The sequence below is a fragment of the Mirounga leonina genome, unplaced genomic scaffold (genome assembly GCF_011800145.1).
Source record: "Mirounga leonina isolate KUSES-001 unplaced genomic scaffold, KU_Mleo_1.0 Mir_82, whole genome shotgun sequence".
In the NCBI taxonomy this organism is placed as follows: Eukaryota; Metazoa; Chordata; class Mammalia; order Carnivora; family Phocidae; genus Mirounga; species Mirounga leonina.
The window spans coordinates 27,980,268-28,003,655 of NW_023270825.1; the positions used below are offsets into that span (position 1 = coordinate 27,980,268).

Consider the following 23,388-nt stretch of genomic DNA (forward strand, 5'->3'; position numbering starts at 1 on the left):
TACAGAACCCTGCAAGCATCTCCTCTAAACCTTGAACTGTCCAGGCCAGAAATCACATGGCTTTAATAAGTTATACAGTTTCATTTCTAACCATGATATGTAATAATTAACAGCCTTTTCAGTTTCTACCTTCTTCAAGTTTGTTTGGTCTTTTAGCTTCTTGTGCTTCTCACAGACATTGCACAACCAACCACTGACATAACAAATCCCCCAGGTTTATTTCCAAACAGGTCCTGGCAAGTTTCTGAATATCTGACTCAAAAGCTCCTTTTAGTTTAGACTAGGAATCAAAGTAAACAACTTGTTCCTATAGAATTGGCTGTGCCTGCTAAGACTTGAACTGAACATTAAAAAACAAAACAACATGAATGAATAAATGTGGAAATGTGGCTGAAAATAAACCCTTTTTAGACTGTCTAAAATGAGATGTAACTAAAAGATGCACAAAACTGGCCAAAATATATCAAGACAGGTTTGCGGTGCCATGGAGTGAAAGCACATCTACCCCGTCTCCCCTGCCGAATGCAACCGTAAAAGCTGGATAGAATGCATGCAGCCGCTAGGTGAGGACTCTGACAAGTGGACAGAATCAGGTGGGCTGCGGAATTAGAAGTGAGATTATTACATTTTCTCCTCCATTACTACCCTCCTCCATCAGAACTCAATGCAACCCCGAACAGGCATTAGCAAGATAGCGAGAGCTCTAGGAAAAGCCTAGTTCTGGATAAGCAACAGGAAAGAGGTCTCCTAACACCAAAAGAGAATGCAAAAATCTCACTTTTTGGCTTTTTCCTTTCACCATTCTCTCACACCCAGCTATCAAACAATCCTGTGGGAGTGGTATTAAGGGTACCAGGAGCCTAAAATTCAGACGGAGGGGAGGAGCTCTAGTTCCCAGAAAGTGGGGCAGATGGCACTTGCTTTATTTCTCTCTCTGTCCTACCACTTCTTGTCCCTGTCGTTTGTAAAATAAATCAGCTTTCTGGCTGGAGGAATGGAACAGGGACGTCCAAAAGAACCAAAAAGTACCAGGGAGATCACAGAAAGGAAGCTCAAGAAAGCAAGCTTTTAAAACTGGTATGAACTTATGGGCCCATCCTGAAGGTGTGCAGGTGCGGATATGACCCTAAACAGGATACAGACTCCCCATAAAATGTGAAGAACGAAAGTAGCATATAATCCAGATAAGAGTCACAAAGTGAGGGGCGCCTGGGTGGGTCAGTTGGTTAAGCATCTGCCTTTGGTTCAGGTCATAATCCCAGGGTCCTGGGATCGAGGCCCACATCGGGCTCCCTGCCCAGTGGGTAGTCCGCTTCTGTGCCCCTTTCCCCCCTTGTATACACATTCTCTCTCAAATAAATAAATATTAAAAAGAAAAGAGTCCAAAGGAAGTCCAATAAAGCAGAGAAACTAGCATGTAAACACGTATATACAGAAAAGGTAACTGTCATGAGGATATTTAAACAGGGGGAGGAGAATACTTTGCAGCACGGGTTTATATCATTTGCTCTTTGGTTTTCTGAGTATTGATGACTACCTCCCATCATCATAGACACCTTTGTCTTCAATCTTTTCCACTTTTTTCTCTTCTTGCAAAATCCCTAGTTCAGCTTTCCTGTGCTAAAGGCTCTGAAAGAAAAGAGCTCTGCTTCAGTACAGAACCCTGTAAGCATCTCCTCTAAACCTCGAACTGTCCAGGCCAGAAATCACATGGCTTTAATAAGTTATACAGTTTCATTTCTAACTTGCTAATGTCAGACTGCAGATGCTCATCACTTAGGTTAACACTTCCATCCACTCCAATGTTCAACAAGCAAGGTTAAATTGTGCATAATTTTAAAGTTTGTGAACACTGGAATGGTATTTTATCTTACGAGTAATTAACCAAATGCAAATTAAGACATTTTGTTTCGCCTATAAAAATTAGCACACGGGGCGCCTGGGTGGCTCAGTCGTTAAGCGTCTGCCTTCGGCTCAGGTCATGATCCCAGGGTCCTGGGATCGAGCCCCACATCGGGCTCCCTGCTCAGCGGGAAGCCTGCTTCTCCCTCTCCCACTCCCCCTGCTTGTGTTCCCTCTCTCGCTGTCTCTCTCTCTGTCAAATAAATAAATAAAATCTTAAAAAAAAAAAAAATTAGCACAGAATTTTAAAAATTCAGTGCTGGTAAAGGTAAGGTAAGACAGTCTCATTCACAACAAGTGTTAAGTACAAACTGATACTACCATTTTGAAAAAAGGAATTTTGCACATCATGGTAATTAAAAATATGTAGATGGGGCACCTGGGTGGCTCAGTCAGTTAAGCGCCTGCCTTTGGCTCAGGTCATGATCCCAGGGTCCTGGGATTAAGCCCCATGGCAGGGTCCCTGCTTAGCGGGGAGTCTGGCTTTTCCCTCTCCCTCTGCCCCTCCCCACCACTCGTGCTCTCTCTCTCGCTCTCTTGCACTCTCTCTCAAATAAATAAAATAAAATTGAAAAAGATGTAGATAATTTGCCCCATAAATTCTGTGTTGAGGGTTTTACCCTAAGGAAATAATCTGAAAAATTGAAAAAGTTCCATAAAGGTATTCATTGCTTTTTAGAATAGTAAAAAAATGGAAATGACTTAAATGTCCAACATCAGGGAAATCAGGGTAAGTAAATTATAATACACGCATTGAGTCAAATGTTACATAGCCTTTAGACATATTTTCTGAGAATTTAAATACGGAAAAATGCTTATGCCAAAGTAAAAGTTAGGAAAGGACACCTTTATTATACATTTTATTTTAACGATGTTAAACATATAGAGAAATAAATACTAGAAGGAAACAGAGTAGACTTCAACATTTGGAAAGTTATCATTTATTTCTTTTATTTGAGAAAGACCCTAAAGTCTCATGACTTGTAATAATTTATGATTTCTCTGAGGCATGCATATGAAATATGAGCCAGGTGGCTAAAATTCAAGAGTGAATCCCTTAGTTAGAGGGTGAGCTAAGGGAGCAGAGGCTGGGAGGGTTGGGCCTGTGTCTTTCCTACACAATCTCCCCTGCCCTTATTTCCCAAGGAAAGAACTAGTGCTACTGCAGGAGAGACAGTGAGGGAATGGATGGCTCCCAATGTAGAAATGGGAATATAACCAGTCACCAATGAATTTAACATCAGTGTCTGCAGAAGGCTCTAGTGGTCTGCACTCAGGAAAATCTGGATTTTTTAAGTTATATTACTTTATAGGGATAATTATATCCTATAGTACTATTTGTGAATGAGGGAATTCACAAAGGTCTTAGGATATAACCTGCAATGTCCTAAGTATACTACAAATCAAAAAGTTAAAACCATTTAGAATGTGATATGATATGACATTTGTTTTTCATTTATGTCTTTTGTGTTTTTTTAAATGTTCTACAATAAGGGGGAAAAAACTAAAAATTAAATCAGTTCTAGAATATATAGCCCTTTTCTCTACTAGACCAAGTAAGGCATGTCTCAGGAAAACCCAGTCACAAAAAGAACATGGTGGAAAGCAAAGCTCCATGTTTCATGCTCACCTTATAGCACCTGTATTTATACAGAACCACCAGGAGAATAGTCATGACAACAATGACGCTGATCATGATAGCAGCATTCAGAACTGAGTGCAGGGCTCTCTGCCCCACAGTCTCTGTATCTTCCGTGAATGGGGTATAGATTCTATAATAAAATACAAAAGCCCAAAGTAAGTGTTAATGGATATCTCAAACCACAACCCTCTCCAACACCAGTCTTGCTTCTTTGATTCAACTGATAATGACCTTTTTCCATCTCAGCAGTCTAGCCAAGAATTTTAGCTAAGAAAATTAGCTATACTCTAAAATAAGTGCTTCAAAATAAAAGGAGAGATCTAAAATATGGAGAGGTGGACTTTTGTGAGCCAGACACTAGCTCCATCTAGTGGATGCTTTATATTGAAATAATTACTCAAGAAATGTTCTTTCTCCACAGCTTATTAGTGATTTGTTTAAAGAACTGGATTCTACCACATAAACTACCTAAGCTACAAGTACTTGTCAAAAGAAGGTGGCTTATATAATAATGGCTTACAATTACTTTTTTTTCACCTACAGGGTGACTACACTGGAGTTGTTTTGATACAACGTCACATACCCATCTTCCCCTTGGTTTCTCATTCATATAAACACATTTATTCCAGGTTCCAGCGTTCCCAGCTACAAAACCTTATTTCTGACTCCCTGACAGTTAGGTGTGGCCATGAGACAAAGTATGGCCAATGAGTTATAAGCGGATATGTTGTGTGGAACTTCTAAGAAAGGCGTTAATTCTGCTGAGAGATGGGTCTTAGGTCCTTTTCTCCCCTGCTACTTCCTGCTTCCTGTTGTCTGAATTGAAGCCTGGGGCTCCAGTACCAATAAGGAACCTTGAATAACCTAAAGGATAGAAGCCAAAGAAAAAGGAAAGAAGGAGCCTGAGTCCTTGAGGAAATGTGAAGCTATACTACCAATCTGGACTGACCACCCTGTACCACTCTCTGGGAGAGAGAGAAAATATGTATACCATTTAAACCAGTTGTTTTGATTTCCTACAACAGGCTCAGAAAACTTTCTGTTAAGGACTAAAGAGTACAAATTTTAAGTTTTCTGGGTCATATTGTCTCTGTTGCAACCACTGAACCCTGCCACTGTAGTATGAAGGCAGCATAGACAATATACAAATGAATGAACGTGATTACGTTCCAGTAAAACTTTATTTACAAAAATAGGTGGTGGCAGGCAGATCTGCCCTGTAGACTATGGCTTGCTAACCCTGTTGTATAATATATAGCTAAAACTAACTCTAAGCTATACAGATAATATCCCCCAGTCTCTTTTGACTGCTGTCTCCAACCCCCACCCTTTATTCTTGCCTTAGCCTTTCTCCTAAAAGATTAAAAGCTTGGCTTTTAGAATGCCACACAGTTTGCTAATTCAAATTCCAAAATTCATTTAAAACTTTGAGCCCTATAGGGGCCCTACAGAGTCCCAAAGACAAAACTAGGTGAATCTGAATCAAAGCATTTTTCTTGAAGGCATAGGGCTCATACCAAAAGCACTAGAGAATCTACACAACAATCCCCCCATGAGCCTAGAGAATGCCAGCTTGCAATAATTCTTCATCTTTTCATTTAGCAACTTTTTTTTGTTGAGCATTTATTACATAACTAGCTGTAGAAACAATGTACCCTCATAGGCCTTACAGTATAGAAGGAAACCAGGCTTTAAATAATGTAAATAAATAATATATTTGCATATTGTGAAAAAGAACAGGTTGCTATGAGAAAGAATATCGGGAAGGACCTAATTCTGTTACAAGGATCTGGGAAATTATCTTTGAGGACTTAACATTTAAGCAAAGATGAGAAGGATAACAGAATTCATCCATCAAATCTAGAAAAGGAAAGAATGTTCCAGCAGAAGAACAATGGGACCAATGGCCCTGTCCTAAATTCAGTCCTAACCAGTGACACCATACATGAAACAGAATTCTGTAGCTCTCATTTTCTCTACTTAAAGCATCAAATAATAACCCCTCATTCTGTCAACTGCTCTGTCAGAGAGGATGAACTCTCTAGCCTTTGCGCCCCTTCAAAGCAGAGGCCTCCGAGGTGGTGATGACACACTACAAAGAAAAGCCAGACCGGCCTTGAGAATAATAAAACACTCATACATACAGCTGTCCATCCTTCCGGGTATAGAAGCTGACTGATTTGATGGTAGCCACAACCACCACCATACAGAGAGTCACGGGTACGAAGAGCATGATCACATGTTTGGCGCCATATTTCAATGTCAGCTCTTCATCTTCTTCTTCATCTTGTTCCACCACCTGCCGTGAGTTACCCTGGGGTCGTCCATTAGATAATGGCCCAGGGTTGCCACGTCTCCGCCTTTCGCTGGTGTGCTCATGCCGTTCTCTACTGTCATTCTAAAAGCACAAGAGAAACTTTTTTCAAGAAGTCAGACTCTCAGCAGAATCAAGGTATTCTACAAAAACAGAAAATGGAATAATTAGACCTGAGATTAAGAAGAGGCCCATCATTACTTGAGTTCTAAAAACTCGAGGCAAGAAAGAATCAATTCACAAGAGGTGTGCAATTTAAAAGTCTAGATGAGGGGCGCCTGGGTGGCTCAGTAGGTTAAGCGTCTGCCTTTGGCTTAGGTCATGATGCCAGGGTCCTGGGATCGAGTCCTGCATGGGGCTCCCTGCTCAGCAGGGAGTCTGCTTCTTCCTCTGCCTGCCGCTCCCCCTCTTGTGCTCTGACAAATAAATAAAAATCTTTTTTAAATGAATGAATGAATGTCTATCTAGATGATCAGCCACTGTTCGGTGAAGGAACCCAGGTCCTCCCTCTCACCTAGCTCTTGGTTTACCTCATTCTCCTCTTCCATTCTCAACCTAATACAATTGTACTCATCCTCTGAGGTTTGGCTTAAAAACTGATACCTGCATGAAACCTTATTTGTTACAGCTGCAAGCATAGTAATCTCAGCCTTTTCACAATTATGAACTGCTTTCTACCTGTGATTTCATACCAGTTATACAAGAAACTATCTCACTTTCATAATTTTTTTTAACTAGGCTCTACGTCCAATGTGGGGCTTGAACTCACGACCCTGAGATCAAGAGTCGCATGCTCCACCAACTGAGTCAGCCAGGTGCCCCTCACCTTCATTATTAGTAAGACTTAAAATCCTTCTAGTGATATACAAAGGATCTATTATTTCTTACAATTGCATGTAAATCTACAACTATTTCAAAAATTATTTAAAAGATTTTTAAAAATCTTTACAGAGAGAAATTAGGCCTTAAACAATTCTGTGCCCCTCCAGCCAGAGGCATCCCCACCTTGCCCTGTATGGAGTGAGGGAACAATAAATATTTGACAAATGACGGAATGAAACTAGAACTTTTCTTAGATTCTACTTTCCCCAGTCTCTTAATCCAAACACCACTTCCATCCTTATCCTGGGTTTACCCTTTCTTACCCTTTAAGTTCAACTTCCTTTTTGGTATCACTGTTCATATCTAAAACTCAACTTCTTGTAAAGGAGAGAGTGAATCTCAAGAGCATTAAGCACAATAATACAAACAACAGATAACAGCAGGAAAAGAACAGCACTCCTCCTCCTAGATAAGTATAGGAGACGAAAGCAGACTGATAGTCATTGTTGCTGGTAAAATGTATCAGCTTGGTTCAGAACAGGTTCTCTTAGGAAGATCATGTGAGAACATGCCACTCTTTTACCTCATTTTTGACTACAGAGTATAACTACTGCTGTTATTCATTAAAAATACATTACACTCTTAATAATAGCTTAAAATTATTATAATGTACTGGAGATTGTGATACGTGCTTTACATTAAATTCTCACAGCCAGCCCTTCATCACCACTTTGTAGGTGGGGAAACGGTCACAGCTAGGAAGCATTACAGAGAGGGTTTGAACCCAGGCATGCCCGACTACAGAAATCAAGCTCTTAACCACCTCTCAATGTGCTGTTCACAAGACAACATGGGAACTCTGCAGACTCAGTGTGGGCTGAGTTCTCTTTTACTTTACTTTGAATATATTCATCCCATAAATAATTATCAAAATTCTATATTCTAGGTACTATGCTATGGCAATATTGAAATTAAAAAGATCTAGATGCTGTCCTTAAGAAGATTGTAAGTTAGCTTTAAAACAGGATAAATATGGGCGCCTGGGTGGCTCAGTTGGTTAAGCGACTGCCTTCGGCTCAGGTCATGATCCTGGAGTCCCGGGATCGAGTCCCACGTCAGGCTCCCTGCTCAGCAGGGAGTCTGTTTCTCCCTCTGACCCTCCTCCCTCTCCTGCTGTCTCTCTTTCTCTCTCTCAAATAAATAAATAAAATCTTAAAAAACAAAAACAAAAACAGGATAAATATTATACCAGAGACATGAATAAAGTGCTGCAGGACTGATCATTCTGTGTGGTCCAGAAAGGCAGCATAAAGATACGATTCCTGAGAAAAGTGAGTGGAAGGTGAAAGGGCTCCAAGCAGAGACATGACAATGGTGCAGAGGTGTGAAATTGAAAAGCAAGGCCTATGCAGAAAACCAGTGAATACTCCTGAGCTGGCTGGGGAACACGGTCTGTCAGGGCTGGGAGCAGGAAAAGGTTAGGAACAGGTTGTAAAAAAATCTAATTTGCCATGCCCAAGGACTTTAGACTTTGTCCTGTAGGCAATAAAAAGTCATAAAAATTGTTAAGGTTGAGGTACTGACACATTCGATTACGTTTCATTTTAAAGAAACCTGACTAAGTGGCGATGAAAACAAGGAGATGTACGAGAAAGATATTTCAGAAGCAGAACTGACAGGGCTTTGTGGTAAATTACATGTGAATGGTCAGGAAGGAGTCAAGGACCATCCTGGAGGTTTCTGGCATAAGGGACTGGGAAGGTGAAGATGGCACTGACTGAGCAGGGAACACAAGAAGATGAGCAGGCTGGAGGAGACGAGAGCTATTTTAATTAGGGAGATAGGTGAATGTGAGGTACCTGCAATCAGGCAGCAAAGTCCAAGGGTACTGTTGGGGGAGTCATTAGTTTCTATAGTTATGGAAATGGATGAAATCTCAGGGAGAGAGTATAGATGGAAAGCAGAACAGTGTAGACTTGGTCATTATATAATGCAACAACTGTGGAAAGAAAAACAGAGTGGGATGATGATCAAGGAGAGAAGTGCATAACCCCTAAGCTTCAGCAGCAGGTGACAGGAGAAAAACCAGCCAAAGAGATTAAGAGAAAAATAGGGGAGAGGGAATAAATCCCAGAACAGTACACCACAGCAGCAAAAGGAGTACATTTCAGAGGTGTCATCAACAGTCAGGCAGTACGAGAGCTGAAAAGCCACTGAATTTAGCAGGGGGACATGGGCCAAAGTTTTTACAAAAGTAACAGTTAAGAGGGAAATGAGATCGGGGTGCCTGGGTGGCTCTGTCGTTAAGCATCTGCCTTCGGCTCAGGTCATGATCCCCAGGGTCCTGGGATCGAGCCCCACATCGGGCTCCCTGCTCGGCGGGAAGCCTGCTTCTCCCTCTCCTACTCCCCCTGCTTGTGTTCCCTCTCTCGCTGTGTCTCTCTCTGTCAAATAAATAAAAAATTTTTAAAAAAAAATCTTAAAGAAAAAGAGGGAAATCAGATCATAAATCATAATGAACTAGGGAATGAATGGAAACTGAGAAGTTAAAGGCAATCATTCTTTGAAGCAAAAAAATAAAAGATGTGACAACAGAAGGGATTCACATTTGAAAACATTTTTAGGGATGTCAGACTTGAGCATACTCATCAGGTCAAAGCACAGAGTTAGGACTAGCAGAAGAGATTGAGGATACAAGAATGGGAGATGATAACTCATGGAACAGGATAGGGGATAAGTGGAGGGGAACAGAGGAAGAGAGAAGAGTTGGCTTTACAAAGGAATTGGTGCCCTTCATCTCAGTCTGGAGATTAGGAATTAACTTTTTGACCTCATACAGAAAATACTTACAAAGACTTAAACCCTATGAGGAACGGAAAGGAAACTATTCGAAAGTACAAAAGGTAGAAATACATACACCACTCAGTAAGAAAGGTAATTTTTGTTGAACACAAGTCATTGGAGTGACCAAAGTCCAGTAGGAAGGCAATATAGGCTCTGGAGGACAGGGACACAGTGTGACAGATAGCTGAAAAGGACAGAGTTGAGGAAATTCATACTTCTTTTTTCTTTGAAGGAGGTGACTAAGTCATATGCTAAGAATGTTTTGTTTGTAACTAATGTTCAGCAATACAATTATGACCAACTTAATGGGCTGATTACTGTGCAATATAAACCAAAACACAAATAATAACAGCTCTCTTTGTATATTATTTGATAATTTACAAAGCACGCTCACATTATTTCATTTATTCTTTGTATTTATTGAGAGGTTTTGGTAGATTAAGATTAAAACAATCTGTCCAAAATCTCAAGGCCAGAAAACAGCAGACACAGGAATCAAATTCAAGTCTCTTGCTTCAAAATCTGTGCTCTTTGTAGGGCAGCACAGCTGTCCTATTAGGGCTACATGAACAGTTTAATTGGGTAAGTCTAACACAAAAGAAGCAATATGTTCATTCACAGTACTCAACTGGATGTTCCGGTTTATAATGAACATCAGCCAACCCCACCTGGCCCCACCCTTGAAGCTGATATGGGATGCTAGAGCACTGTTTACTACACCCTTTCTCTTTACAGTACTTTGGATACTATTTTTAAAATTGACTATATGTTTCAATTTCTTTAAAATACAATTTATTTAAACAGGTAAAATTTTCACATGATTCTAAAGTCAAAGAATATAATGAGGAGTAACATAAAAAAAATCTTCCACCTAACTATTTAGTTGTCTAATACCCCAGATTACCACTGTCACTATGCTCTGCAGTTTCTTGATGTATATACAAGCAAATACAAATATATATTCTCATTTCCCCTTTTTACACAAATGGTAGTACAATAAATGTACTTTCTCTGCTTAACTATGTCTCTTAGAGATTTTTTTACACATCAGTACGTAAAGTACATCCTTATTCTTTGAAAAGCAACTTTTTATTTTTTAAAATTTATTTTTTAAGATTTTTATTTATTTGACAGAGAGAGCGAGAGCAAGCGAGCACGAGCAGGGGAAGCGGCAGGCAGAGGGAGAAGCAAGCTCCCCGCCGAGCAAGGAGCCTGATGCGGGACTCGATCCCAGGACCCTGGGATCATGACCTGAGCTAAAAGCAGAAGCTCAACGACTGAGCCACCCAGGTGCCCCCCCCCAAAAAAACCTTTTTAAACCAGCTACATAACCAGTATATGAATGTATCATAATCTATTAGGCCAATCCCCTAAAGATAGACTTTAACTTGCTTCCACTTTTTTTTTTTAATTCAGTTCAATTCAATTTAGTTAACATATACTGTATTATTAGTTTCAGGGATAGAATTTAGTGATCAGTTACATATCACACCCAGTGCTCATTACATCAAGTACCCTCCTTAATGCCCATCACCCAATTATCCCATCCCTCTACCCACCTCCCCTCCAGCAACCCTTTTTCCCTGAGTTAAGCATCTCTTATGGTTTGCCTCCCTCTCTATTTTCATCTTATTTTTCCTTCCCTTTCCCTATGATCACCTGTTTCTTAAATTCCACGAGTGAAATCATATGGTATTTGTCTTTCTGTGACTGACTTATTTCATTTAGCATAATACCCTCTAGCTCCACCCACGTCATTGCAAATGGCAAATTTCATTCTTTTTGATGGCTAATATTCCATTATATATGTGTACACACACACACACACACACATACACACCCCACATCTTCCTTATCCATTCATCTGATCTATTGATGGACATCTGGGTCTTTCCATATTTAGGCTATTGTGGACATTGCTGCTATAAACATGCTTCCAACTTTTTGTCATTTACAAACACGGCTGCAATGAATGCCCCCTATAAGTTATTTCACATGTGCAAAGCATATCTGTAGGGTAAGTTTCCTGAAGTGAAACTACTGAGTCAAAGTATATACGCATTTAAAATCCTGGTACACATTTAAAATGGCTGGGTGGCTCAGTCGTTAAGCGTCTGCCTTCAGCTCAGGTCATGGTCCCAGGGTCCTGGGATAGAGCCCTACATCAGGCTCCCCACTTGGCGGGAAACCTGCTTCTCCCTCCCCCACTCCCTCTGCTTGTGTTCCCTCTCTCGCTGTGTCTCTGTCAAATAAATAAAATCTTTAAAAAATTAAAATTAAAAAAATAAAATAAAATCCTGATATGTGTTGCCAAATCACCCTCTGTATGGGTTGTACCAGTTTAAAGATCAGCAATAGGGGCGCCTGGGTGGCTCAGTTGGTTGAGCGACTGCCTTCGGCTCAGGTCATGATCCTGGAGTCCCGGGATCGAGTCCCGCATCGGGCTCCCTGCTCGGCAGGGAGTCTGCTTCTCCCTCTGACCCTCCTCCCTCTCATGCTCTCTGTCTCTCATTCTCTCTCAAATAAATAAATAAAAAATCTTTAAAAAAAAAAAAAGACTTCTTAAAAAAATAAAAAATAAAAAAAAATAAAGATCAGCAATATAGGAGAGTTCCTATTTCAACAAGCCCTTATCAACAAAGTAAGCTATGAAATGCTTGGATTTTTACCTATCTGATAGGTTAAATATGCGAACACAGTGTAATTTTTTATTATTAGAAAAGATGAGCATTTTTTCATGGATTGGAAGAACAAATATTGTGAAGATGTCAATGCTACCTAGAGCAATCTACACATTCAATGCAATCCCCATCAAAATACCATCCACTTTTTTCACAGAGCTGGAACAAATCATCCTAAAATTTGTATGGAACCAGAAAAGACCCCAAATAGCCAGAGGAATGTTGAAAAAGAAAAGCAAAGCTGGCGGCAACACAATTCTGGACTTCCAGCTCTATTACAAAGCTGTCATCGTCAAGACAGTATGGTACTGGCACAAAAACAGACACATAGATCAATGGAACAGAATAGAGAGCCCAGAAATGGACCCTCAACTCTATGGTCAACTAATCTCTGACAAAGCAGGAAAGAATGTCCAATGGAAAAAAGACAGTCTCTTCAAGAAATGGTGTTGGGAAAATTGGACAGCCACATGCAGAAGAATGAAACTGGACCATTTCCTTACACCACACACAAAAACAGACTCCCAAATGGTTGAAAGACCTCAATGTGAGACAGGAGTCCATCAAAATCCTAAAAGAGAACACAGGCAGCAACCTCTTCCGCAGCAACTTCTTCCTAGAAACATCGCCAAAGGCAAGGGAAGCAAGGGGGAAAATGAACTATTGGGACTTCATCAAGATAAAAAGCTTTCGCACAGCAAAAGAAACAGTCAACAAAACCAAAAGACAACCAACAGAATGGGAGAAGATATTTGCAAGTGACATATCAGATAAAGGGCTAGTATCCAAAATCTATAAAGAACTTACCAAACTCAACACCCAAAGAACAAATAATCCAATCAAGAAATGGGCAGAAGACATGAACAGACATTTTTCCAAAGACGACACCCAAATGGCCAAGAGACACATGAAAAAGTGCTCAACATCGCTCGGCATCAGGGAAATCCAATTAAAACCTCAATGAGATACCACCTCACACCAGTCAGAATGGCTAAAATTAACAAGTCAGGAAACGACGGATGTTGGTGGGGATGCAGAGAAAGGGGAACCCTCCTACACTGTTGGTGGGAATGCAAGCTGGTGCAGCCACTCTGGAAAACAGGATGGAGGTTCCTCAAAAAGTTGAAAATAGAGCTACCATATGATCTAGCAATTGCACTACTGGGTGTTTACTCCAAAGATACAAATGTAGGGATCCAAAGGGGTACGTGCACCCCGATGTTTATAGCAGCAACATCCACAATAGCCAAACTGTGGAAAGAGCCAAGATGTCCATTGACAGATGAATGGATAAAGAAGATGTGGTATATATATACAATGGAATATTATGCAGCCATCAAAAGGAATGAGATCTTGCCATTTGCAACGACGTGGATGGAACTGGAGGGTGTTATGCTGAGCGAAATAAGTCAATCACCCTGTAACAGGGTGATGTGATTTAAAGAAAAAAAAACGTGGGATGGAACTACTTTTAGATAGTGTGGCCAGAGAATATCTTTCTGAGGAAGTGACATTTGAGCTGAGACCTAAAGGATGAAAAGATGTGAAAGGCCTATTGTGTAGTAAGGGATTAACTCAGTAGGTCAGGGATGTCCAAACCCTGCACATGCCAAAGAAAGATCTGGCCTGGTTCCTGGGAGATAATCTCTAAGCCCTTGGAATATCCTGCCTGTTAAGAGTGTTTTTATTTACATGAGGCTTTGGGCCACATTGCTAACAATGTGATCTATGGTGAAGGTCTTGAGCCACAAAGTATCTGCTTGACTTTGGGAGGGGCTAGAGAACTATGGTCAGTCATGTCTGTCTACACGAGCAGCCCCCAATAAAACTCCTGGACACCAAAGCTCAAGTAAGCTTCCTGGTCAGCAACATTCTGTGCATGTTTCTGGGAGAATTGAGCACTGTTGCTAGGACTCTGCTAGGAGGAAAAAACTGGAAGCTCATGCCCAGTATCTCTTGGACTCTGCCCTACAATGTGTTTATCTGCTAATTTTAATTTGTATTCTTTCTCTGTAATAAACTATAGCCAGTGAGCGTAACAGCTTTTCTGAGTTCTTCTAGCTATTCACTGAACATGAGCATGATCCTGGGGAGCCCCAAACATACTTGTACACTGAAAACTACAAAATATTTGCTAAGAGAAATTAAAGAACAAAAGCAGAAAGAGACAAAGGAGACTATATCAAACTTTAAAACTTCTCTGTATCAAAGAAACAATCAACAGAATAAAAAGGAAACCACAGAATGGGAGAAAATATTTGCAAATCATCTATCTGATAAGGGGTAAATATCCAGATTATATAAAGAACTCCTACAACTCAACAACAAAACAACAAAAATAAATAATCTGATTTTATTTTTTATTTTTTAAAAAAGATTTTATTTATTTATTTAACAGAGAGAGCAAGAGAGCACAAGCAGGGGGAACAGCAGAGGGAAAGGGAGAAGCAGGCTCCCTGCTGAGCAGGGAGCCCAATGTGGGGCTCTATCCCAGGGTCCTGGGTTCATGACCTGAACCTGAGCCGAAGGCAGATGCTTAACCAACTGAGCCACCCAGGTGCTTGAAATAATCTGATTTTAAAATGGACAAAGGACTTGAATAGACATTTCTCCAAAGGACATATACAAAAGGCCAATAAGCATATGAAAAGATGTTCAAGATTACTAATCATTAGAGAAATGCAAATCAAAACAGCGAGATACCATCTTACACCCATTACGATGGCTACTATCAAAAAAATAACAAGGATTAGCAAGGATGCAGAGAAATTGAAACCCTTGTGCACCACTGGTGGGAATGTAAAATGGCATGGCTATTACAGACAAAAGATTAAAAACAGAATTATCATATGATCCAGCAACCCTATTTCTGGGCATATATCCAAAAGAATTAAAAGCAGTATCTCAAGAGATATTTATATTTGCACATCCATGGTCACTGCAGCAGTATTCACAAGAGCCAAGATAGAAGCACCTCAAATGTCCATCAACAGACAAAGAAAATGTGGTGCATATGTACAATGGAATATTATTCAGCCTTAAAAGAGAAGAAAATCTTGTCACACACTAAAACATAGACGAAAGTTTGAGGATATTATTCTAAATGAAATAAGTCACAAAAAGACAAATGTTGCATGATTCTACTTATTGAAGTATCTAAAGCAGTCCATCTCAAAAAAACAGGAAGCGTAATTGGGACTGCCAGGGACTGCAGGGAGGGGGAAATGAGTTGTTCTTCGATGGGTATAGAGTTTCAGTTTTGCAAGTTGAAAAAGTTCTAGAGATCTGTTGCACTACAGTGCAAATACAGTCAACATTACTGAAATGTACACTTAAAAGTTAGATATATACCTATTCCATTGGATCATATTCTACTCTTATTTACTCAAAATAAACAAAAGCATATGTCCATTCAATTATTTATACATGAATGTCCATAACAGCCTTATTGATAACAACCCCAAACTGGAAACAACACAAATCTCCATCAACAAGTAAATGGAAAAAAAAATGTGGTATATCCATATAATGGAATACAACTCAGGAGTAAAAAAAGAATAAACAATAGATACATGCTATGCCACGCCACTGATGAATCTCAAAATAATTATACTGAATGAAAGAAGCCAAGCAAGAGAGTATGCACTGTACGATCTCATTTGTACAAATGTCTAGGAAATGAAAACTAGAGTACAGTGACAAAAACTTGATCAGCAGTTGCCTGGGGATGAGTAGCTGGGAAGAACCGAAAGGGGCAGATGGCAAAAGAACATGAGGAAACTTCTGGGGGTGATTAAGTTCATTACCTTGACTGTGGTGGCAGTTTCAAGAGTATATATACAAATATCAAAACTTATCAAATCGTATACTTTAAATATGGGTACTTTACTGTCTGTCAATTACACCTCAACAACAACAAAAAATAAAGTGTCTTTCTCAAAAGGGGTGTGTCGGTGCTTTGAAACTGTTAAAAAAGGAGGATGACTCTAGGGCACTTGGGTGGCACCTTTGGCTCAGGTTATGATCCCAGGCTCCTGAAATCGAATCCCACATGGGGCTCCTTGCTCAGTGGCGTGCATGCGCTCTTTCTCAAATAAATAAATAAATGTTAAAAAAAAATAAAAAAGAGGATGACACTAGAACTATTAAGAGATTTCCAAAATGAAAAATCCTGGCAGCTAAATATTAGGATGATGACTTAGCATTATTTTTAAGGCTAATTAAAAAAACACTTATTATGGAAAAAGTTAAGACAAATACTATCAGAAGTGTAAAATGAAGTCCCACATGCACTTTACTCAGCTTCAATCACTACCAACTCATGGCTAATCTTATTCCATCTATTTTCTCATACAACTCACCCGTCTAGTATTGAGACAAATTCATATATATCATTTCCTTCGTAAACACTTTAGCATATACCTCTAAAAGATTAAGAACATAAAGGCCTTCTGTGTGTGTAGCTTGGTAGGTCATTTCTAGCTTTAAAAAAAAAAAAGACTTTATTTTTTATAGCAGTTTTAGGTTCACAGTAAAACTGAGCAGAAAATACAGATTTCACATATACTCTTGCCGCGTGAGAGCCTCCACCAACTACCCTACCCCCCCCCCACTGCCATCAACATCCTATACCAGAGTGGTACATTTCTAATCAATGAATCTACATTAACATGTCATTATCACCCAAAGTCCATAGTTTACATTAGGGTTCACTCTTGATGTTACACATTCCATGGGTTTTTAAAAATGTGTAACATGCATCCATCATAGTACCATATAGAATATTTCTACTGTCCTAAAAATCCTCTGTATTCTGCCTATTTATATCTCTCTCCCCACTACAATTCTGGGCAACCACTGATCTTTTTACTGCCTCCATAGTTTTGCCTTTAAAAGCTATTTTTAAGGTTCAGAAAAACAAGTGCTGTAGCCATTATAAATGATTTCATTTCAGTGGCAGAAGGAAGGATTACTCACTGTATAAATGTTGTAAGTGTCACAGAGGGTGGAGTCCCATGGGAAGTGGTTAAGTATGTGGGAAGTGAGTTCCTATGAAGCCAGATTCCCCAGGACTCCCACACCATTAAGTGAGAGGCTTCGTTTTAATTCTTTCTCCCTTGTTCTTATTTCAAAACGTGATGCAAGTACAACTCCAGTCACCAAAGGCATGTGGACCCTCAAGCAAGGGACTGTATTTCTCAAGCAGCAAAAATTGTGGAGGTATTTTTAATACAATGTAGTGCCTGCTGTCTTTTTTAAACCTTGTTTTCTGCCTGCCCTTTTTTTTAAGTTTTATTTTTGTAATTAAAAGACTATAAGCAGGGGCGCCTGGGTGGCTCAGCTGGTTAAGTGTCTGCCTTCAGCTCAGGTCATGACCCCAGGGTCCTAGGATCAAGCCCCGAGTAGGAGTAGGGCTTCCTGCTCAGTGGGAAGTCTGCTTCTCCCTCTCCCTCTGACCCTCCCCATGCTCATGCTCTCTCTCTCGCAAATAAATAAAATCTTAAAAAAAAAGACTATAAACAAAAGTTTATAAACATTTTTTAGAAGTTTTAAAAAGTGTTACAAACTTTTGTTTTTAACACAGAAAGTGTCCCCCCAATCTTTGCCCCACAATATGAACATGGTGAGCAATCTTAAGTATTTTAGATTTTTTAATTTAAAAAAATTTTTTTTTAAGATTTTATTTCTTTTTTGACAGAGAGAGACACAGCGAGAGAGGGAACACAAGCAGGGGGAGTGGGAGAAGGAGAAGCAGGCCTCCCACCAAGCAGGGAGCCCAATGCGGGACTCGATCCCAGGATCCTGGGATCATGACCTGAGCTGAAGACAGACGCTTAACAACTGAGCCACCCAGATGCCCTTAATTTTAATTTAAGTAAGCTCTACACCCATCATGGGGCTTGAACTCACAACACGGAGATCAACACCAGTCACATGCTCTATTGACTAAGCCAGGCAGGTACCCCATACTTCTAGATTTTTTTAAAGCCATGTTCTGTAATTTGCTTTTGTCACTTAATAATATATCAGATACCTTCTACGCCAGTATATTAAACCTCAATCTTAACTATTATAATAGTAGCATGGTAATGACACTTATGATAATAATTGCTAAGATTTATTGACCACATACATGCAGGACACTATGCTAAGTACTTCAGGTGAGTAATAAACTTTGAGTTTCTTAATATTATAAACTTCATTTAACCTAGAAAGAAACTGAAGCTTCAGGCCAGCAAATTTGTAAAATATCACAGAGCTAAGAAGGTCTAGAGCAGGGATTCTAATTCAGACAGTTTAGTCATCCTACTATTAACCATTATCTTATAGTACTGACTGGATAAACCGTAAGTAAGACAAGATTGAAATTATCTTAAAATTCTCATTGTCACACATAATGTTTCATCAGATATGTTTGTCTACATTTCTTGGCACTCTTGTAATATTTTTAAAGGATAAATTTTAAAAGTGGAAATCTTAAGTCAAAAGGTATGTGCACTTTTAGATTTGTCAAATTATTTCCAAAAGGCCTGTGTCTTTGCAGACTTAATTGACAACTTGCCTCCAAATAAACACAAATTAAACTCCCATGAGCAGCACATGAGAATGCCTATTTCCCCGTACCTTTAGTAGCACTGGGTTTCTTTCTCATTTTTTTTCAAGACTTTATTTAATTAACAATTTAAGTAATCTCTACACCCAACATGAGGCTTGAACTTAAACTTAAACCGGGAGATCCAGAGTCACATGTTCTACTGACTGAGCCAGATGCAATGGGTTTCAATCCTTGCTCACTGATAGGTAAAAAGTTTTCATTTCTAAGTTTCGTATTATTAGGAGGTTGATCAACTAGTCTTTTCATGTATTTATTGACATTTATACTTCTTCTTCCTCCTTATATATTGCTCATATCCTTTGGCAATGCTGATACTGAGTTATGTTCCTTTTGACTTCATAAGAATTCTCTGTATAGGGGCGCCTGGATGGCTCAGTCGTTAAGCGTCTGCCTTCAGCTCAGGTCATGGTCCCAGGGTCCTGGGATCAAGCCCCACATCGGGCTCCCAGCTCAGCTGGAAGTCTGCTTCTCCCTCTCCCACTCCCCCTGCTTGTGTTCCCTCTCTCCCTATCTCTGTCAAATAAATAAATTTAAAAAAAAACTAAATACTGGGGCGCCTGGGTGGCTCAGTTGGTTAAGCGACTGCCTTCGGCTCGGGTCATGATCCCGGAGTCCCGGGATCGAGTCCCGCATCGGGCTCCCTGCTCGGCGGGGAGTCTGCTTCGTCCTCTGACCCTATCCCCTCTCATGTGTTCTCTCTCTCTCATTCTCTCTCTCTCAAATAAATAAATAAAATCTTAAAAAAAAAAAAAAACTAAAAACTAAATACTCATCTTTAAAAAAACAAAGAATTTTTGTATATTAAGATTTACCTGTCATTATGCATTATAAATCTTTGACAGTTTTTTTATTTTATTCATGGCAGTTATTGCCACACTTAAGTTTATAATTTTATATTGCTAAATATTAATGTAAATGATTTTGTGAGGAAAACAACTTATTCTTACTACACCTCAAAATCTAATGTTTTTCAACATACATACATATTATAGTTACAATGAATGTTCACAAATATTGTGTCCTGCCTTTTTATCTATTATTTCATGTATGCATTTCCATGTAATAACAATCATCATGCCTAAAAATTACAGTGCATTTCAGTATGCTGATGTGCTTAGAGTCTGCAAACTATTTCCTTACTTAAAATGAGTATTTATTTATAACAAAAAGTAACAATCCTATAACACCTTATGGAGACTGTTTGGATTTCTATAATTAGAAATGTGAAGCTCCTGAGCCTGCAGTATAAGAAAAACTAGAAGAGTAGCTTAACTAAAGAACTGGCAAGTTATGTGGAACACTTGAAAATATTTATTAATCATAGGCAACATGTTTCCAACACACACACAGAATTCCATCCAGCATCTGGCCAAGCTTCATGATTCCCTGAAGTTAGAGCTTTAACCATTACTTAACATCAAGAAAGGCTGTCGTTTCCCTAAACAGTTGAAATAACTGGTTAAAGATAGCATTTAATATTTATGAGGCGGTTGTGTTAGGCTTGAAACTAGAGGGTTTTTTTTTTTTTTTTTTTTTTAACAAACTCTTAAGATCTGTGCCAAAGATTTCTTTTTTCCTTTTTTTTTTTTTTAAAGATTTTATTTATTTATTTGACAGAGAGAGACACAGCGAGAGAGGGAACACAAGCAGGGGGAGTGGGAGAGGGAGAAGCAGGCTCCCCGCAGAGCAGGGAGCCCGATGCGGGACTCGATCCCAGGACCCTGGGATCATGACCCGAGCTGAAGGCAGTCGCCCAACCAACTGAGCCACCCAGGCGCCCATGCCAAAGATTTCTGACTACTCTCATGCAGAAGCAAGCATGTTCCTCTGGAGGTCATCAAGACAATTTTCTTTCTCCTTACTTCATTTTGACATAACTGGGAGAACAGATTCATTACTATAACACTATAACACTGTCAAAGGCTTATTGGGCCCTATTCAGTTTGAATTTAGATCACCCCTTTCATTTATTTTCTCAAGGACCCAAGTACTTAAACAATAAATAGCTTATAGGTCTGTCTGCTGTTTAATTTTATAGAATTTCTCACGCTTAAAAAAAGTGACCCACCATCATTTTAGTTCTGCCAATCTATGATTTGCTAACAACTTAATAAAGTTCTTTGCATTTAATGTTTTGAATTCAAAAAAAGAAAAAAGGGCGCCTGGGTGGCTCAGCCATTAAGCATCTGCCTTCAGCTCAGGTCACGATCCCAGAGTCCTGGGATCGAGTCCCACATCAGGCTCCCTGCTTGGCAGGAAGCCTGCTTCTCCCTCCCCCATTCCCCTGCTTGTGTTCCTGCTCTTGCTATCTCTCTCTCTGTCAAATAAATAAATAAAATCTTTAAAAACAAACAAACAAAAAACAAAAAAAGAAAATGCAGCTAACCTTCTAAAGACTAAACATATGGGGTTTTGTTGTTGTTGTTGTTGTTTTCTTTCCTTTTTTTTCTTTAAGTAGGCGCCATGCCCAGCATGGAGCCCAGTACAGGGCTCAAACGCATGACCCTGAGATCAAGACCTGAGCTGGGATCAAGAGTCAGAGACTTAACCGACTGAGCCACCCAGACACCCCAAGACTAAACATACTTTAATGTACATTTAGCAGCTGAAGGTAGCAGACTTATATAAGTGTTCTTTAGCAATTGCTTTATATAGAGAATCATTATTGATCTCTCAATGGATTACTACTTTAAGGATTCTTTTTTAGTTACAAATGACTGATTTTTTTTTCTACTGTAAATCAAAAAGGCTGTTGACAATTTCTTTAAGGTCTAGAAAATTTGGGTCAGAATAAACTAATGAATAAAAATACTATTCAATTTTTAAATCTAATCATTTTTCTCTGATGTCACTTTCCCTTTATTTCTTCATCCAATATATTGGTTCCTAAACCCTAGACCAAAAGTACCAACAAGATCTGAGAAGGGGGGGCAGGGCGCCTGGGTGGCTCAGTCGTTAAGCTTCTGCTTTTGGCTCACGTCATGATCCTGCTCAGCGGGAAGCCTGCTTCTCCCTCTCCCACTCCCCCTGCTCGTGTTCCCTCTCTTGCTGTGTCTCCTCTGTCAAATAAATAAATAAAATCTTAAAAAAAAAAAAAAGATCTGGGAATGGGTCAGAAACACAAATTCTGTGGCCCCATCTCAGACTTACAGAATCAGTAACTTTGGGTTTGGGGCCCAGAGAATTTTTATTAACAGTTCATTCAGGGGATTCCAATGTACAAGAAGGTTTGAAAAATCACTGCTCTAATACACATTTAAAAAGGGTTAATAAACAATATAAACAAATCAGACTTACTTAAAAAAAAAATCCACTGTGTCTTAGAAAAGTAAGGTGTTCGCTAATCCACATAAAAGATGTAAGTCTAGGGGCACCTGGGTGGCTCAGTCGTTAAGCGTCTGCCTTTGGCTCAGGTCATGATCCCAGAGTCCTGGGATCAAGCCCCGCATCAGGTTCCCTGCTCGGCGGGAAGCCTGCTTCTCCCTCTCCCACTCCCCCTGCCTGTGTTCCCTCTCTTGCTGTGTCCCTCTCAAATAAATAAAATCTTAAAAAAAACAAAAAAAGAAATTAGGGAAATAAATTAAAATAACATGAGGGACCTTTTCAAACCCATCCAACTAATACACACTAAGTCAGACAATACCAAGAATTGGCCAGGATGTAAAGAAATGAAAACTGCTGTATGCTCTTGATATACAACCACCTTGGAAAGCATACTGGCTTTGTAATATAGTTTAAGATCCATATACCCAATCACAGCAATTATCATTGAGAAACACACATGTGCAAGATTAATGAATTAGAATATCTTTGAAACACTGTTGGTTACTGTGAAAAACTGGAAACTACTAAATATTAAAAAATAGATTTTTATATATTCACAAAGAGAAAAGGAAAAAACTAGAGGTATATGCATCTATTTATCTATCAATATATTAATTCCAAAAACATGTTTCTCTGTAACATGTACCTATACATTTCAAAAATGTGGTAATTTTCTTTTATAACTTTCACACACAAACACATATACTTCATATACACTTTCAAAACATGAAAAGTGATATATTAAATATCATTTATGTTCATAAATATAGTATGATAAACACGAAGTTCAGGATAGTAACTACTATTCTGGGAAAAGAAGGGGAATGTGGGAGAGGTGCTTCAATTTTATCTGTAATTTCTTTTTGTTATATAACTAGACCATCTGTCCAAATTAATTGCAAAATTTTGTTTGGTTAGGATTTTGTTTCTGTAGGATCAATATATAACAGAAACAGAAAAAGCTTAATAAAAATACTCTTCAGGGGCACCTGGGTGGCTCAGTCGTTAAGCGTCTGCCTTCAGCTCAGGTCATGATCCCAGAGTCCTGGGATCGAGTCCCACATCGGGCTCCTTGCTCAGCGGGGAGCCTGCTTCTCCCTCTGCCACTCCCTGCCACTCTGCCTACTTGTGATTCCTCTCTCTCTCTCTCTCTCTGTGTCAAATAAATAAATGAAATCTTTGGAAAAAAAAAAATACTCTTCAAAAATAACAAAGCATACACAGCAAATAAAACAAGTGTTAA

At 39.3% G+C, this 23,388-nt stretch overlaps 1 protein-coding gene across 5 annotated transcripts in view; it reads right to left on the minus strand.

Annotated features, from left to right (window-relative positions):
- Positions 1-23,388, minus strand: part of PSEN1 (presenilin 1) — a 69,964-nt gene that overhangs the window by 30,452 nt on the left and 16,124 nt on the right. For all 5 annotated transcript variants that reach the window (XM_034992914.1, XM_034992918.1, XM_034992917.1 and 2 more), the window contains 2 exons: positions 5,689-5,942; positions 3,533-3,674 (listed from right to left, as the gene is read on the minus strand). In XM_034992914.1, the coding sequence (XP_034848805.1) occupies positions 3,533-3,674; positions 5,689-5,942 (396 nt within the window). The remainder of the gene's footprint in view (positions 1-3,532; positions 3,675-5,688; positions 5,943-23,388) is intronic.